The sequence below is a fragment of the Cetorhinus maximus genome, chromosome 32 (genome assembly GCF_964194155.1).
Source record: "Cetorhinus maximus chromosome 32, sCetMax3.hap1.1, whole genome shotgun sequence".
NCBI classification, from domain to species: domain Eukaryota; kingdom Metazoa; phylum Chordata; class Chondrichthyes; order Lamniformes; family Cetorhinidae; genus Cetorhinus; species Cetorhinus maximus.
The window spans coordinates 16276241-16296186 of record NC_135910.1 but is presented as its reverse complement, the minus strand read 5'-3'; the positions used below and the strand labels follow the sequence as shown (position 1 = coordinate 16296186).

General features: G+C 42.1%; 1 protein-coding gene across 1 annotated transcript in view; it reads left to right on the top strand.

Moving 5' to 3' along the window:
• sipa1l3 (signal-induced proliferation-associated 1 like 3) overlaps window positions 1–19946 on the top strand; it is a 150679-nt gene that overhangs the window by 111073 nt on the left and 19660 nt on the right. Inside the window, exon 16 of the mRNA XM_078533365.1 lies at window positions 8912–9121. Within this exon, the coding sequence (XP_078389491.1) occupies window positions 8912–9121 (210 nt within the window). The remainder of the gene's footprint in view (window positions 1–8911; window positions 9122–19946) is intronic.

The window sequence follows — 19946 nt, the reverse complement described above, 5'->3', positions numbered from 1 at the left end:
CACAGATAAGATCAAGGTTGCTTGTGATGCTTTCCACAGGTCAAATAGCCTGTGTTTGCACACAGTCTGCTGTTATGATCCTTGGCCAGACCCTGGGAGATGGGTAGAGTTCTGGTTAGGGATCAGTAACGCTTTGTTTAAAGTAGATTCAAGATACCTACTTTTGGTATAAAGCCACAAAATTCCTCGGGTTTTGAACAAACATAATGAACGTTACTATACAATCTACAGTATACCTTATGCTCTAACATTCCGAATTAACATGAGGTGCACGTGAATTAACAGACAAACTGTGGTCAGGCACCCCACAATGCACATCTAATGGCAGATGCAGTCAAGACAGATTCACGAATTTCTCAGCAGCCCACCCAGACGTCAGGGACGCTGAGTTACCAAACCTCATTAAACTGTCTCCTTCACAAGGGATTCCAATTCTGTAATTTCAAAGATCTAGCCTCAGAACTCCCTCAAAGCCACTCCAACTCGGACTGACTCAACTACTCCTCACTTCCAGGGTTTGCTCCTCAGGATTTCTCCCGAGCCCTGACTGCCTGGAGACTGCTCACCAAAACACCTCTGCCGTCTAGGGCCTCTTCTCGCTCAGTCACGTAGGATTTCTTGAGCCCCAACTCTTGGCTGCACCAACCTATCAATGGCTCCCTAAGCTGAACTCACAGCAGCACGAAACAAGCAAATGGCTACTGGGGCTTCGTCTGAGCCCCGACTGCACAGATATTTACCAAATGGTTCCTAGGGCTAACAGCAGCACTTTAGGTGCATGGAGCTAGTCACCTTTTCCTTCACCTACTCATGATTAATTGGCAGATTAAAATTGTCTACCCTTGAACTGCTCTTCTGACCTGGGGGAACGAATCAAAACACTTCAGCGGCTCCCACTATTGTTACCGGGCAGGAGCCAATGTGACTGCATTGGAGCATGCTGTACCTTTTAAATATTACAGTCTCCGCAGGGACGATCAATGGATTTCCTAACACTACAGAGAGTGGTAGCTTGTCTGACCTGTTCGTGAGTAATTTTTAATAAATGTTTGACTCTGGGTGGGTGTAAGAATAATACGGAGATCTTGGGTGCTCATTGCCCTGTGCAAGGTGTGGACATGGTCTTTTCTCATTCCTAACTTCAAGTTCTTTAGGATCCTTGAGTGTGCCCTGATAAACAGTCAGCTGAGTGCAAAGGCTAAATTACAGCCCTTTAAATTCTCTAAATTTGCAGTTGTTCAAGTTTCTCTCGAACTGTCTTCTTAAGAAGGTACAATGATGCTACCCTGCTGAGGTAGCTACGCACTCGGGTGTAGTACCGTGACGTGGAATATATTTCTCATACACGTTTCCCTTTTGGCGACTGTGGCGGTCAGATGGCTGCACATCCTTAAAGATTGAGGAAGTTGGCAGGAGTGTTAATACCTTGAGATATGGGGGAAAGAAAATTCTGTAACTGCAAAGAGACCAATTGCCCAGTGCATGTTCTGTGGAAAATAATCTCGAGTATCACAGCAACTTCAGAAGAGTCATACGGACTTGAAACATTAACTCGGTTTCTCTCTCCACAGATGCTGCCAGACCTGCTGAGTTTTTCCAACACTTTCTGTTTTTATTTCAGATTTCCAGCATCCACAGTATTTTATTTTTGACTTCATCAAGAGACTGAGTTTAATTTAAATGATTAGTTAAACTTTTTGAACCACGGGGTCAGATTACAGCCCTGTAATTCGCTATCGCTGTCTGTTTATAATGTGCATTGCTTCAGTTTTAACTGAATTTTATCCAACCTTTTCACCAGTTCTATGCCAACTGTGACCTCCCATATGGAACGTTAGCAATATTTCCCTTGTCCTATGTGACCACGGACTATTGTCTGGGCCACAGGTATAAAGCTCAAAATGACTGCCTTTTATATGTCCTTTGAACCATGGCACGGTTTTATCCCTATAAAGTTTCTTTCCTGGCTGCGACGTGTATTTATTTTGTGCTTTTCATGACGTCCAGATGCCCCAAAGCATTTTACAAGCATCAGTAAGATAATGGTCAAATAATCAAATAATTGGTTGAGCAAGAAACATTGGTCAAACCTTGCCCATCTACCAGTGGTGTGGTGCAGCACATGTTTAAATCCGATCCTGCCGAAAAGTGGGAAGGCCTGATGAATGTTAGTCTTTAGTTTATTAACTTGAATACATGGAGACTGAAAAATGCAATTGCAGTGAGCTAATTTGACTGTAACCTTGCAAGATCAGATGTGCACAAGCTATGCTTAGAAAGGTGGGTACAAAATAATTTGGCTGTACGATGTAGTGAAGCACTCCTGAACTGTTGTTCTCCAAATCTGGTAGCAAGAAAGGTGATCCGACAACGGTGCCCTCTCCCAAGCCAATGTGTCCGGTATCGAGATGCTAATCACTCAAAACCGGTTCCACTGGGCAGAACATTTTGTTTGTATGCCTGATGCAGACTCTTGAAGCAAATGTTCTACTTGGAACTTGGTTGTGGCAGGGGGGCGCAATGGAAGCACTTTAGGGATGTCCTCAATACACCCCTGAAGAGATCAAACATCCCTGCCAACTCATGGGGGTCCCTGGCTTGTGACTGATCAAAATGGAAAATGTTCATTCGGGAAGGCACTGGACACATCAAGCAACTTCATTGGGAACGTGCAGAGGCGAAGTCGGAGAGAATGCACAAACTTCCCAATGTCTCATCTACCCGAACCTTCAAGCACCATGTTCCCGCATGTGGCAGAGTCTACAGGTTGCACTTACCAGTCATCTCAGACCCCATTGAACCAGAGTGGAAGCAAGCCATCCTCGATACCGAAGGGCTGCTTAAGAAGAAGGACTATGTAACTTTGCCAGCGGTTGACTTTTAACATAAAAGCAAAATACTGAGGGATATCTGAAATTAAAACAGAAAATGCTGGAAAAACTCAACAGGTCTAGCAGCATCTGTGGAGAGAGAAGCAGAGTTAATGTTTTGAGTCCGTATGACTTGAAACGCTCCGAAGAAGAGTCATATGGACCCAAAACATTAACTCTGTTTCTCTCTCCACAGATGTTGCCAGACCTGTCGACTTTTTTTAACAGTCACTATGACCCCAAGTTTTAAATCCCTAAATTGACTGCATTGACCAAAGTCATTGAAGGATTCACACACTTCCACAGCCTTCAGTGGACTGTTGCAGTGATGTTGTTGTAGATTGAATCTCTTCAGGTTATTCACTAACTCTGACATCTCATCCAGTGATTCACTTGAGGGAGTTGGGGAGGAGCACCTTTGTTTGGATATTTAAATATAAAGTTTGGGTTCAATATTTAAAAAGAATTTATGAACAATTTATGTAAGAATTTTATTTTGAAAAGAGTTTTCCAAGCCTGGACCATTGACCCATATTTGAGTAAATGGGGAATTAACCCTCCAGCTCTGATCTCCTGTGCATTTCCCTTTGTCCTCTGTCTAACAATCAGTAGTAGAGGATTCAACTGCCTTGGCTATGTTGTGCATGAATCCCTCCACTTTGCCATTTCCTTCGCCATTTACCAGTCTTTTCAACCAAGCTTTTGGTCATCTTCTGGTGCTCAGCATCCATTTAGTTTTGGTGAATTATCAAATGACAATTTTTACATTAAAAGCATGATAAAAATGCAAATTGTTCCCCTGGGTGCTGTACGAATGGAGAGTAACACAGCCCAAATTCACACAATTGTTTGTTTTTTTTGCTTCAATCCTGCAGTTACAATGTAAATCTAGCTTGAATTTGGGAGTCAGGATGTGACCTGACACCAGAGTGAAGCAGAATGAGACTCACTGTTCCATTCCATTGAGTCACCTCAGGCTTTAAAGCCCAATTTACAGTACTCTAGTAAATTTAGTATAAAGTTGAAACCACTTCACACCAATGCTAAACCTGCAGTACAAAACACCCTAAATATTCTACAGAATATTCTGCAGAAGGGGAGAAGTGAATGTGTTAATCCCAGTTGATTATTCTCTATTGAGCAGCATGTTGGGTCTTTTCCAGCAAGGCCAGAATGCTTTGTGTGGGGTGGAGGTGGTGGTCTTGCAGTAAGGAAAGAAGCTTTTTTTAGTGGAAATATTTTTAAACTTTTCAAAGGGCTAATCTGCTTCTGTAGTGACATTGCATGAACTATGTCACAAGAGATCAGTTGAAAAAGACCTCCCTTGTTTTCTAAAACCAAGCCTGCTATACACTTTTAATGCATTTGATGGAAGCTTTGGGCTCCAAAAATATCCATTTTCAAACTGAATGAAGGTTGTCTGAACGAGCTTCACTGGAGATCCTGGGTGGATGATATTCATAATATCTCTGCAATTTGATTTTTAAACTCTGAACATCCAGAAGTCTGAGGGACATTTTCTGCCATTGTTACCCGCACGTCCATTCTTCAGTTATAAAATGTGCAATGTCTTGAATTTAATGGTGATTTAATAGCACCCCATGTGTACTCAGCTATTGAGTCACGTGGCAGTGACTTTTTTTCCTTTAAACAAGATTAAAACCCTCAAAGGAAATGTTGTATTCATTCTGAGAATTGTTGTGTAGAGATGTTGGATACGTGAACGGTTTTGTTGAAAAACTAAACTGCGATTAGAGCTATTACATGTCATTGAAAAAAAATCAGTTTGAAGTAAAACCTTTTTTTGAAAAAAAGGGAGTAGTTAGTATTAAAACCAAGTAAATTCACATTAAAAGCCAAATTTTGTAGCTCCTAGCAACCCCTGGATATATGAGCATACACCTTCATCTACTCAGGAATGGCACTATTGTAGAATTTCACCAGAGGCATGGTAACTAGTCTATTTGATATCCATCTGAGCACAGAGGCTGTGGGAAGCCTTTAGAACTGTAGCCAACTGTAGTTGAGGCAAATTTCTTACACAAAAGGCATTCCATCCAGGCACAGCATCAATCCTTTGGAAATGTTCCTATGCTGTGAAATTCATCTTTAATGGGATAGGGAAAAAAAAACTTTGATCAAACTTTTAACTTAAGCTCCAGTTCCTTTTTCTCTCTGCATTTTTCAGGAATTACAAAGAGTTGTTTTACAAGAAGACATTGTTTACCTCAAAGAATTAGAGCTTAATTTGTGAATTTTAGGATCTGGAAGTTGGTTGATGTGGCTTTGTTAGCTTCACTTACAAGTAGAATTTCACAATTTGAATTTCATGAAGGCCCTTCAGCCCATTTGATCTTATTCCAACTTACCGTTTTCCCATTGCAGTACCTAGCTGTTTTTGGCAATTCATTCCATTTCTTAACGCAGGCATTAATATCTGCTCCAAAATTAATTTTCCCTCACTGGCTCCCTTTCCTGATCGGGATGCTCCCTCCGCCCACCTTTAGAGACTTTGTACCTGTGAGTACTACCCTCTGTGTGCCCTCAAGAGATCAAAGTTATAGTTTTCTCAATTAACATGGAGCAATAAATATGGAAGAATGTTTTGGAGATTCCTTGCTGTCTGTTGCGATGCTCATAACTGGTGTCAGTCCTTTTTAATTAAATCACTGTGTGACCTGCTTCTCAGTGGGTAGTGTTCTCACATCTCAGTCATAAGGCTGTAGTTTCAAATCCATTCTAGAGACCTCCACACACAATCCCACTGCAGTACTGTGGGACTGCTGCCTTTATTCGGAAGAAACTTTATACCAAGGCCCTGTCTGCACACTCAGCTGGACATAAGATCTCACAGCATCTTTTCAGAGAAGAGTCGGGGAGTTCTCCCTGGTGTACCGGCTAACGCTTAATACGTAAACCAACATCGCTTAAACAGATTATCCAACCCTTATCACATTGCTGTTTGTGGGAGCTTGCTGTGCACAAATTGACTGCAGTGTTTCCCACACTGAGACAGTGACTGCTCTCAAATATACTTAATCAGCTGTGAAGCACCTTGGGATGTCCTGAGGTTGTGAAAGGCGCTAGAAAAATGCAACTTCTTTCATCTCCCCTCTCTTTTTCCTCCTCCCTGCTTCCACCCCACCCTGATCAGTTTTTTTTTTTAAAAAGAGCTTTTGATCTTTTTAGTGTGGGAAAGTAACCTGTTAAAACTCCCCCAAATTGCCCATCCTGGATGAAGAAGACTAGCTTTGTTGACATAGGGAGGAAATGAGCCTTTGTATGTCCTTTTATTATACAATGTATGAAATGGTAGATGTCCCAATCCTAGACACTAGGATTTAAAAGAAAACCTTCTATTCTGGCCAGGACTCAATGTGAAATATGGCTTGGCTGTCACCGTTACCTATTTGCAAAGGAGTCAGCAACTCAATTTATTAGAATAAATCCCTACGAATATGACTGATTTGCATTAGCCACTGGGCTAATGGGGGAATTTTCTGATAAACAACAGACATGAGATTTTGAACAATGACCAGTGTTCTTAGCTGGGAGAGGAACATATTAAAGCTAATGTGCATCAGCATTGAACCAATACATTTCTTGTGTAATGCTCTTAAATCATCTCGAATGAAAAGATTCCTGTTGTCACCATCAATACTTTACCCACAGCTATATGCCTCTCACACACTCACTGTTATGTTTAATTTATATATATATATCTATATTGTATGATGCTGAAATCACTGCTGACTGAGTAATTGAATCAGTAATTTAGCAGTGCTGGGACTTGACTGTTTAGTGAATGTGATATGTGCTATGCTTACCCTGCAATGACCAGTGCCCTTCATGCAGATTCTCCATTTAATCTTAATGGATCACACTTGCCATTATTGGCGTTACAACTCTGGTGTTTATAATCACAAACGTTATACAGTTGGTAAGTATCTAACAATCTGGGCTCTGCACTAGTATAAAATCCAGATCTACCACTACTGTAGATTGAAATCAGGAGCTGATGAAAACATTCATTTTAATGAGGTAACATTGTAAGGAGAATGGCAAATACTGTGATTTTGTCCAGGATTAAGTGACTTGCAAACTTGTCACTATAATCTTCTGCTGAAGCTTGAAATCGAATATGAGACCCTCATGTGAAAGCTGACGCTAAGTGAAATCGGGCATGCTTGCCTTATAATTCCTAAAAAGATTTGACTATAACTTGTAACCATTTAAGCTTAGGAATTATTCATTGCGGTAGACAAATGGCTAATGTGTTTCTATGGTTCTTTTCCTACTATCAAGGCATTAACCCATTTAAAATGAACCAGTTAATATTTGACGAGAGAGCAAGACAAAGGAATGTTCTGCAAACTTGAGCTTTTGTCTGCTAATAATGTCATTTTTTTTTGTCTATAGTGTTTCGGCAGCTCCCTAGCAATGGGATTTTACAACAAGTGACAGTGCATACCCTTTAAAATGGGGTGCAAACCTACCCCTTTTGAAAGAAAGCAATAAAGAACAGGTTTACCTTGGGGTTAAACTTAAATAATGGTACTTCCACTCAAATCACTGAGTAATGACGAATTAAACCATGTTCCTCAGAGGTAAATGAACCAAAGTTGTTGTAAAACACTCAGCTCGGTTCCAGAGAGAATTTTTCGGGCATTTGCTACTTGCTGCAGTTATGAGTTTTGATGTTGTCTTGGCACCAAAGCACCCTGTCCGTTCGAGAGCTGTGTGCTGGGAGGTCTTACCTGGGCTTGAATCCAGTCCAGATGGTGGGATGGTCGTCTCTTCTCTCTCCAAGATATCAAATGGCCCTCATTCTATGTGGCGCCTCAATCTCTGCCCAGGCAATCAGTTCACCCACCCAGTGCGTGCATTTATGATGTATTACTGTGCTCTGATTAGATTCTTATGCAATGCTTTTGCACCTAATGCCATTTTTGTCAGAATGTGATGTATTTTCTTTGAGGAAGAAGAGCAATTTGAAAAAAAACATAAATTCATGTATTCTTTTAGGGTCGCAAAAATGCTTTGTGTGCAGGGAATTATTTTAAGTGCATTGTCTGTTAAGCACATTGCAAAATACTAAAAACAACGATTAGATGAATGCACAGGGGTGCATCTTTCTTTGATAGTTGACCAGGGTGTGAAAGGATCTCGCTGTACACTGAGTAGTGTTTCAGAATATTTAACATCTGCTGGAATTGTCAGAACAGGCAGGAAATGTTCAGTTTAACATCTCATAAGCCAGTTGGGGAGATGGTGCCGTAGTGGTAATGTCAAGTAATCCAGGGGCCCAGGTTAATGCTTTGGGGACACTAGTTCAAATCCCACCATAGCAACTGATGGAATTTAAATTCAATTAATAAATCTGGAATATAAAGCTAATCTCAGTGAATGGTGACCATGACAGTTATCATTGATTATTATAAAAGCCCATCTGCTTCACTAAGTCCTCTTTAGGGAAGGAAACCTGCCATCCTTACCTGGTCTGGTTTACATGTGACTCCAGATCCACAGCAATGTGGTTGACTCTTAACTGCCCTCTGAAATGGCCCTAGCAAGACACTCAGTTCAAGGGCAATTAGTGATGGGCAACAACTGCTGGCCTTGCCAGCAATGCCCACATCCCAAGAAAGAATAAGGGGGGAAAAAAGTCAGCGCAGTGTAGTTTATAAGCTAAGCCTTGGAGTAAGGCTTTAATGTGCAACTTCCTGACTCTGGCAAGTATGCTACCAACTGAGCAAGACTAACAACAAATGGGCTGCACATTAAATCAGTTTGGTCAGTCTTAACCCAGATGTTGGGGAAAAGGCACACTGGCAAATGGCTTCCAGGCTATATCCATGTACACATGTGAAGGATGCCAACTTTAACAAGGTATAAGAGTTCCTAGCATTCCCTCAATAAGCCAAAACCTTCAGGAGAGAAGACAAGATAGAAGGGGAACCATATGGAAATTACATGGAATAATGTGATTTTTTAAAAAGTTGTTTGCTCATTTTTATTTATTTTTAATTTTGTTTTTCCAGCATTCTAAATTGCAGACCGGGACAGGCCCCTCACATGTACAAGACCCCACCTTCGGAAGTATCTAAGCCACCGGCATCATATACTCAGCTCTCGGCCTCTGCCCCCAAATCTTTCTACTCCTATCAGAGTGTGAAGAATATGTGCCCAACTGGGTGGAAAAAACCAACCAATACCCCGAGTCGACCATCTGGATACACAGAAACAAAAACGTAGGAGTCTTGCCATGAGCAGATTGGAGCTCAATCTTATGAAAATGAGTACAGCTTAGGGCTTCTTTGATTCTGTATTTCACATTTTAAAACATGACACAGATTGTACAGCACAGAAACAGTCCGCTCAGCCCACTTGGTCCACGCTGGTGTTTATGCTCCACACGATTATCCTCCCACCCCTCCTCTTCATCTCAGCCTATCGGCATATCCTTCTATTCATTTCCTCCTTCCTCCTGGTGTTTCTCTAGCTTCTTAAATGCATCTATGTTATTCACCCCCAACTACTCACTATGGTGGCATGTTGTATGTTGTCACCACTCTTTTGAGTAAAAGGCTTATCCCAAATTCTTGTATTGGATTTATTAGTGACCCTTATTTTTTTTGGTCTCTTCCACCCCAACAAATGGAAACCAGATGTATCAGCACACTGTACTCTGGCCATGAATTTCTGAAAATTCTTCACAGGTTCAGCACCTAATCAGGGCAACCCTCAATCGCACAGAATGGAGGAACGATGCTCCTCTTTCAAGCAGGATGCGGAACAAATATCAGAACTGCATTGCTATAGCTGTACTAGGCCTCTAAGTTGCAGTTCTTGACAGTAGTTTTTATAAATAGAGATGAGTTCTAAATGCAATTTTTAATCTTTTAAAAAACCATAATGGTCAAATTTCAGGATTTTGGCCTGTCCTTTTTAAGATAAGGAGCTCACAGTACACGTGTATAGTGCCATTTTTCTGGGCTTTTTTGCTCTGTGTACATACACGCTGAGCCATCTCAGCAGTTAACAAGGCAAAGTGAAGCTGATGCCTTAGATTCTCCACACGGTTACTCTTGGAACTGGTCTCTGAAGTTCAACCTAAAACCACAATAGGGTCCAGCCTTAGTACTTCATCTGTCAACATTTATGAATTGACATTTTCTGGTTTCACTCTCCTTTTCCAACCTCAATCTGTTCCCATCTTATTCCATTGCTAAAACTACCTCCAAGAATCTTGGTTCTGTTTGTGCTGCTCCATAATTTTGACTTTCTGTAATGCTAATGTCCCACCAAGTCTTGAATACTAGTTGGATCTGAAAGAAAGCTACTGCTGGTCCTCTGACTCCTGGACAAGATTTTTTTTAAAAAACATAATTTCACGGATGTGGGTGTCACTGGCTAGAACAGTATTTATTGCCCATCCCTAATTGTCCTTGAGAAGATGGTGGTGAGCTGCCTTCTTGAACCATGTGGTGTAGGTACACCCGCAGTGCTGTTAGGAAGATTAAAGATTATCTGATAGGCATACCCCCTCTTAACATTCAAACCTCTTTGTTGGAAACTTGTTTCTCTGCTTTACTGCTATTTATTGTGTTACTATTTCTCTGAACTTGTTCCTCCTGAGCACCATCTTGCAAATTTTTGTCCTCCCCTCCTTCGTCACTATGTTGAAAACCAGAATCATTGCAGTCTCCTGCTTTATTCATTCCTTCCCTGGAACCCAGAACTGTGGAATTTCTTGTCTCCCTCAGACTTCCCTTCCTCTTTCAATCTAGAGACTTTTAAAACCCAGCGTTGGCATCCAACGTTACATGGTTATATCTATTCGAATCTATTCGGAAGTTTGGGCCCTTGTCTTTTGTCTACATTCTTGAATTTTAAAAAAGGGTGCTTCCTTCTCACCTTGCTCTGTATTCTTTGGGTAATTGAGAGGATTTCCTATGAGCAGGAACCTAGGTTTGTATCAGCACTGTCTCTCTGCCCTAGCTTTTTTGGGCAGTGTGGAGGGTTTTACTGCTGCCTTCTGGTGACTAGGTTGTGTAGTTTAATGCATTTGCCCATTTGGTTTTAATCTTCAGATCTTGGAAACTCAAGCCGTTGCACCCTAATTATAAATCCTTTTTTTAAAACAACATTAAAATTGTTCTGTTTCTGTCTCAGGAGCTTCAGAGGATAGGGACTTTGCAGCCTGTGTATGAAAACATGGAACAAGGTCATTCAGCCCATTGAACCCACTTAATGTATTGTAGGAGCTAGTTCTCTAATATTTCTGAACAGAGATAGCCTTAATCAGTGTAGGAAAGAATTTTGTAATGGTTGCTGGTTTGTAATTGCATCCCTGTTGTGACGACTTGTTTGTGCCCCTCAAAAGGCAGGGAAAGAAAGCAAAGTTAGCTTTTGTCAGTTTTCATTGTGATTACTTCAGTAACCGCCACAGACAACTTAGTGGCCAGCCACGTGAGTGAGGTAACTTGACTGGCTAAATTATTAGCTTAAGAGTAATTCAATAAGCTTGTTATATCAGCTTGGTGTTTCATTTTCCTCACTGCAGATTGGACTCAGTCATTCTAATTTTGTGGCTCCTTTCTGCAGCAAGCTGTCACAAACAACTATGATGGTAAATTAATCTGTTTTAATGATGTTGATTTGAGGGATACATATTAGCCAGGACACTGGGAGAAAGTTTCCCTGCTCCTCTTCAAATAGTGCTCAAGGGATCTTTTATGTCTACCCATGTAAACGTTAATTTTATTAAAATTTCTGAACGTGATCGCCTAAAGGAAATTGCCGCATATTAGCAGACCAGCCTGCAACCTGGCTGTGTGTCCTTGCTAACTTAATAAGCTCATATCACAGCATTCTCTATACCTGACCTGGAAACTGGCTGATCTGTTTGTGGTTTGAATTCCACTTAACCTTTTGATTCCCTTGCCTAACCAGAATCTATCCACCTCTGCCTTAAAAATATTCAATGACCCTGCCTCCACTACCTTCGGAGGCAGAGTCCAAAGTCACAAAATCCTCAAAAATTCTCCTCATTTCTGTCCTAAAAGGGCAACCCCTAATTTTAATACCATGACCCCTAGTTCTGGACTCGCCCACAAGAGGAACCATCCTTTCCATGTCCACCTTGCCAATACCATTCAGAATCTTACATACTTCAATCAATATACGCCAGTGGAAACCAGCCCAGTGTGTCTAACCTTTCACCATAAGACAACCCACTCATTCTAGCTATTAATCTAGTAAACCTCCTCTGAACCACCTCCAACACATTTACATCCTTCCTTAAATAAGGAAACAAAAACTGCGCACACTGTTCAAGATAAAAACGAAAAACTGCAGATGCTGGAAATCCAAAACAAAAACAGAAATACCTGGAAAAACTCAGCAGGTCTGGCAGCATCGGCGGAGAAGAACAAAGTTGACGTTTCGAGTCCTCATGACCCATCAACAGAACCTACTACTTAACAGAACCTATTACTTTCTACTTAGTTCTGTTGAAGGGTCATGAGGACACGAAACGTCAACTTTGTTCTTCTCTGCCGATGCTGCCAGACCTGCTGAGTTTTTCCAGGTATTTCTGTTTTTGTTTCACACTGTTCAAGATCTCGTCCCACCAATGCCCTGCATAACGGAAGCATAACATCCTTACTTTGATCAAAGCAAAATACTGCAGATGCTGGAAACCTGAAACAAAAGCAGAAAATGCTAGAAAAGCTCAGCTGGTCTGGCAGCATCTGAAATCTCCATAGATGCTGCCAGACCTGCTGAGTTTTTCCAGCATTTTCTATCCTTACTTTGATGCTCAATTCATCTCGTAATAAAGGATAGCATTCCATTAGCCACCTTAATTACATGCTGTAGCTGCATACTAACTTTGTGATTCATGCACTAGAACACCTAGATCACACTGCACCCTGGAATTCTGCAGCTGTTCACCATTTAAGTAATACTCAGCTTTTTTTATTCTTCCTGCCAAAGTGAACAACTTCACATTTTCCTACATTATACTCCATCTGCCAGATTTTTGCCCACTCAATCAACCTATCTATGTCTGTCTGCAACCCCCCTATGTCGTCTTCATAATTTACTTTCCTACCTATCTATGTCATCTGCAAATTTAGCTACCATGCCTTCACTCCCTCATCCAAGTCATTGATATAAATTGGTAAAAGTTGAGGTCTCAGCACAGATCCCTGCGGGAGTCCACTTGTCACATCCTTCCAATCAGAAAAGGACCCATTTAGAAATACTCTGTTTTCTGCCAGTCAATTTTCTATCCATGCTAATATGTTACCCCCTACACCATGAGCTTTTATTTTCCGTAATAACCTTTGATGTGGCACCTTATCAAATGCCTTCTGGAAATCTAAGTGCAGCACATCTACAGGCTCCCCTTTATCCACAGTGCACGTTACTGTCAAAGAAAGCTTATAAATTGGTTAAACACTATTTCCCTTTCACGGAACCATGCTGACTCTTCTTGATTACCAAGGTACCTTGGTACCTTGAGTACCAAGTGCCCAGCTATAACCACCTTAATGATCGATTCTAACACCTTCCACACAACAGACATCAAGCTAACTGTCCTATTTTTCCTTAGCTCTGGTGAAGAGTCATACGGACTCGAAACGTTAACCGTATTCCTCTCCGCAGATGCTGTCAGATCTGCTGAGTTTTTCCAGGTATTTTTGTTTTTGTTTCGGATTTCCAGCATCCACAGTTTTTTTGCTTTTAAGCTAACTGGCCTATAGTTTCCTGTTTTCTGCCTTCCTCCCTTCATGAGTAGAGGGGTTACATTTGCTAGTTTCCAGTCTGATGGAATCTTTCCAGAATCTAGCAAATTTTGGAAAATTAACACCAACGCATCCGCCATCTCATTAGCCACCTCTTTTAAGACCCGAGGATCAAATCCATCAGCACCTGGAGACTTGTCAGCCTGCAGCTCCATCAGTTTACTCAGTACCACCTCCCGAGTGATTGTAATTTCACCCAAGTTCCCCCCTCTCTTCCACCTCCTGATTTAAAGTTATTATTGGAATGTTTTTTGTATCCTCTGTAGTGAAGCCAGAAGCAAAATATTTATTCATTTCATCCACCATTTCCTTATTATCTACTATTAACTCCCACTGTCACTTCTAGAGGACCAACATTCACTTTACTTATGCTTTTCCTTTTTAAATACCTGTAGAAACTCTGTTTTTAGCTAGCATTTCTAGCTAGCTACCTCTCATACTCTAATTTCTTTCTCCTGATTAACCTTTTAGTCAGTCTCTACCATTCTTTATATTCTGACCAATCATCTGACCTGCCACTCATCTTTGCACAGTTTGATGCCTTCCTTAACTACTATAGTTAACCACAGATGGTGGGTCCTCCCCAAAGAATTTCTCTTAATAGTAGGGATGTACTTATTCTGAAATATCCCCTTAAATGTCTGCCACTGTTTCCCTATTGATCTATCTCCTAACCTACTATCCCAGTTCACTTCAGCTAGCTCAGCTTTCATGCCCATTCGGTTGCCCTTATTTAAGTTTAAAATACAAACCTTAGACCCACTCTTCTCCCTTTCAAACTGGATGTAAAATTCAATCATATTGTGGTTGCTGCTACTTTGGTCACTCTGAGGTCTTTAATTAATCCTGTCACCTTGCACAAAACCAAGTCTAGTATAACCTGCCCTTTCGGTTGGTTCCAGAACGTGCTGCTCTAAGAAACTATCTCAAAAGCATTCTATGAACTCCTCATCCAGGCTGCTATCGCCAATCTGATTTTTCCAGTTTATGTGTAGATTAAAATCACCCATGATTATTGCTAACCCTTTATCACAAGCGCCCAATGTTTCTTATTGTATACTTTGATCTACATTGTGGTTACTGTTAGGGGACCGGTAGACCACTCCCACTAGTGACTTCTTTCCCCTACTGTTCCTCATCTCCACCCAAACCGATTCTACATCCTGATCTCCTGAACCAAGGTTATCCCTAACTATTGCACCAATACCATCTTTGATCAAAACTGCTACCACTCCACCTTTACCTAGCTTCCTGTTCTTCTTGAATATCAAATACCCCTCGATATTCAGGACCTAATCCTTGTCATCCTGGAGCCATGTCTCCCTAATGGCTATCAGATCATATTTATTTACTTCAATGTGCACTGTCAATTCATTTACTTTGTTATGTGCATTCAAATACAGAGCCTTTAGTTTTGTCTTTTTGTTATCTTTGTAACGTCTAATCTTCACTATTGGTATATTCTTAGGTTTTATCTATGTCCCTTCCTGCTACTCTCTGACCCTCATTTCCCATATTACTTTATGGTGCCCGACCTTGAACCTACCCTTGATTTGCAACATCAACCCAAGCATAATCCCTCACCACACCCCGCTTGTTTAGTTTAAAGCCTTCTCTACTTCCTTAGTTATGCAATTCGCAAGAACACACGTACCAGCACAGTTCAGGTGTAGACCATCCCAACGGTACAGCCACCCCCCCCCCCCCCCTTTTTTTTTTTTTCCCCAGTACTGGTGCCAGCGCCCCATAAACTGGAACCTATTTCTCCCACCCCAGTCTTTGAGCTATGCATTCATCCCTTTAATCTCATTTGCCCTATGCCAATTTGCATGTGGCAGAGGTAATAATCCAGAGATTATTAATTTAGGTTCTGCTTAATTTGGTAGCTAGCTTCACGTACTGACTATGCAGAACCTCCTTCCTTGTCCTGCCTATGTCATTGGTACCTACGTGGACCATGACAACTGGATCCTCCTCCTCCCACAGCAAGTTCCCCTCCAGTCCTCGGCAGATGTCCCAAACTCTGGCACTAGGCAGGCAACACTGCCTTCTGGACTCTCGCACTTTGCTATAGAGAACAGTGTCACTTCCCCTCACTATACTGTTCCCTACTACCACTACATTACTGTTTGCTCACCCTGCTTGCCATGGCCTGCCAGCTCATTCACCTTGCAGACCACTCTTTTGTCCACACAGGTTGTTTGCACCTCAGGCCTGTTTGACATTTTGCAAAAGTTTGAAGCTCCTCCACTACTGTCTGCTCAGTCCCATTACCTACCTCACTCCCGGTCATATCCTCCTGTCCCTCACAGCTGACCAAAATAGACAACCCTCTCCTAAGATGCATGACCATCTCCTGGAACAAAGAGTCCCAAGTGTTTCTCCCCCTCCCTTATCTTGCACAGTGACTACAATTTGGTTTCCAGATCAATAATCCTGAGCCGGAATTCCTCTAGCTGCTTACACTTTCTGCAGATGTGTTTGTCATGGATTGCCTCAGTGTCCAAAAGCATCCATGTTCCACAGCTGCAACATAACACCTGTCCTAAAATCATTACTTAAATTATTTAGTTAACTTAATTTAATTACTTGATTAATTTAGAATAATTCCTGTGTATACTACACCTCTTTTCCCCCATTCACCAAATTCCTATGCAAACCTAATTCGCACCCACTCAGTCTCCATCTCACTCCAGCATAGTTGCCTGTCTCCTCACATGCCCCTTACTGATCGTGTAGTTTGGAAAGCTGGTCTCTTTTATCGACCCTCTGATGAGTCACTAGCTAGTTTAGCTTCCTGCTACAGTAATTAACACCACTTGAACCAACTGCTTTCAGGTGACTGACAGATAACTGACACTCCAGGCAGATTACTGTTTAACAAGCTAACCTAACTAACTTGAAGATTAGTACTATATCCAGTCTTGATTTTTAAGTCCTTTTCAGGTTTTAACTATAGATTACCAGAATTTACCACATGAACCTAATTTGCTACCCACTTGGTCTCCGTCTCACTTCAGCGTAGTTACAGGTCTCCTCGTGTGCCCCTTACTGATCCCCTCTATCCTCCCAGCTGGCTGCTGAATGAGTGTTAAGATTTTAGGTCATTAAAATATGACCATTTTGTCAAAAAGCCAACAAGTTATTTGTTTGATTTAAATAAATTAAACCCAGTTAACCCTGAAAGGACTTCTCTGATATGCAAAAACATATTAGCCCTAGATAAAGCTAGGAATTGAATTGCCTGAAATGTTTTTCTTATCTGATAATCAAAGTCTGGAAAACATTACCATTGATTTGGCAGCAAATAACTGCTGCCACCCAACACAGGTATATTGTCCACTTTCCCAATGTGCAGTTGCAAGCCACAGAACTACAGCTTTCCAGTCCAGTGCAGTAATGCCAAAGCTAGAGACTTGGGGCCGGATTGACTCCACGGACCTTTAAAAATGGTGGGTGGGACCTGGATGCTAAAGTCCATTTCCGATTGAGCCAATTTTTGTTGGCAGGCGAAGGGGCAGGGCATGAATCTCGCAAGCAGGAAACCCAACCTCAGCAGGGTCATTTGAACTTAGGGTCTGTTTGAACTCAGCCTTACTTTGGCTGTTTCAAGGGCCTTAACCAAAGTGTGGGAGTCACAAGTTCATGGAGTAGACATAAACACTCTTGAAGGGCAGATAAGGCCTGTATAAGTGTCATGATCTGAAGTTTTTTTTTGAATTCCATGCTCTTTAAACTTGGGAGGAGAAAACAGGCTTAAACTGTCAGTGAGACTTTTTTAAAAGAAATGTCTGCTGCTCTGCTTTGATTGACAGGCCATCTGGTGTGGGTCACCATCTATTCCCACAGTTTCAAAAAAGTTCTTTGACATTTCCCAATGGTGGTTGCTATGTCATTGAGTGTTTGGCTGAGTTTCAAAGTTACAATTATTGCAGCAGGGGGTTCTGAGTTCACAGTTTGACAATTTAAGGAGGCTATTAAAGGATTGGCTGTCTTTGTAGGGTCTGAATATAAGTTTGGTTTTACAAGAGATTGAACACTTGAGGAAATTTAAAAGTTCCCTCACTATCTGCCACAGACCCAGTCTAGCAGCTATGCCCTTTAGGACTCAGCCAGCTTGGTCAGTAATGGTGCTACCGTGCCACTCTAGGTGATGGATATCGAAATGCCCCAGCCAGAGCACATTCTGCATCCTTGCCACCTCTGCTTCCTCCAAGTGGTGCTCAACATGGAGTACTGATTCCTCAGCTGGGATGGTGGGGGTGGGGTGCGGCGCGGTATGTGCTAATTAGAAAGTTTACTTGCCCATGTTTGACTTGATGCCATGATGCCCAACTTCCTGGGTCTGGAGTCGATGTTGAGGACTCCTAGGACAATTCCCACCCGACTGTATACCACTGTGCTGCCACCTCTGCTCGGTCGGTCCTGCCGATGAGACAGGACATATCCAGGGATGGTGATGGTGGTGTCTGGGACATTATCTGTGAGGTATGATTCCATGAGTATGACTATGTCAAGCTGTTGCTTTTGTGTCTAAGTGGATGCTGAGTGGTCCACCCAGTTTTTCCATTCCTTACAGACTTTGTAGCAGTTTGATACAACTGAGTGGCTTGCTAGGCCATGTCAGAGGGCATTTAAGAGTCAACCACATTGCTGTGGACCTGGAGTCATATGTAGGTCAGACAGCAGATTTCCTTCCCTGAAGGACATTAGTGAATCAGATGGGTTTTTATGACAATTGAGTGACCTTGTATGAAAACATGCTCGAGTATGGATGTTTGGTGAAGATATGATGGGGCTAGTTTACGAAGCTCTTTATAGATAACCCAGCAATAATTATCCATGCATCCATCCAAGAACAGGCAATGAGACACAGGGTGTGGACACCTGTGGAATCATTTCCAGGCATGAATTACCAGAGAGAAAATGAAAGGGACGGAGTAGGGCCAGAAGGCACTCCCCCTTCAATTCCCTTGTTTCATCTTTTCTAACACTTGCACCACTCAAAGTCAAATGTTCCAGCCAAGCAATCACACCCCAGTTTCTGCCAACTCTGTTCTTGGGAAGACCCCTGGGAGGCACAGAGCTGTGGTAGGAGTGAGTCACTTGCCAAATTTTCCTACTAATCCTTGTGGGTAATAAATCAGCGTTCATCCAGCCCTTCCCTATTGTCATTCCTTGAATGGGGAAATGCAACCCTATGGCCTCCCACTCTGGGCCACAGCACCCTGTGCCACCCACCCTGTACCACCCACCCTGTACTGAACAATATATTCTTTTATAATTTATGGTGAACCAGACATAACAAAAACAGAATCACTGGCTGCATTACTCGGTGAAAGACAGTAAAAGGCTGGATTTCCACCACTGATCCGGGTAGCTTGAGTCAGGAGATTTCCTGACTTGGCAGACCCGCCTCTGTTTAAAGGGCCCCATTAGACCCAATTTTTGCTACAGGGGTGTGGACCAGGGGTAATGTCTGCCGACCCCTGAAGCAGATCCTAGGCAGCCACGGGGGTGGACGTATTGGGCTGATTGGAAGGCTTGTCTCTGTTCTTTGGAATTCCTTCCCAGTTGTTTTAGAAGCTGTTAGGCTGTTAGGCCGCTAGCCCACTCAGTAACCCCCACTCTCCCCCTGCACCGTCATGCCCCACCATGTCACTTCCATTGCCACTCATCCAATATCTACCATAAGCAGACTTCAGGAACCGTGGAGATGAAAGATAAACAAACTTCTAACAATCTAATACAGCTGTCACTAAGCAGCATGCAATAGACAGAGCTAAGCGATCTTACAAGCAACGGATCAAATCTAAGCTCTGCATTCCTGTCACATCCAGTCATGAATGATGGTGGACAATTAAACAACTCACTGGAGGAGGAGGTTCCACAAATATCCCCATCCTCAATGATGCAAGAGCCCAACACATCAGTGCAAAAGATAAGACTGAAGCATTCGCAACAAGCTTCTGCCAGAAATGACGAGTGGATGATCCATCTCCGCCTCCCCAGGATCACAGATGCCAGTCTTTAGGCAATTTAATTCACTACATGTGTTATCAAGAAATGGCTGAAGGCACTGGATACTGCAAAGGTAAAGGTCCTGACAATATTTCAGCAATAATACTGAAGACTTGTGCTCCAGAACTTGTCGCATTCCTAACCAAGCTGTTCCACTACAGCTACAACACAGGCATCTATCTGGCAATGTGGAGAATTGCCCAGGTATGTCCTGTACACACACAGCAGGACAAATCCAACC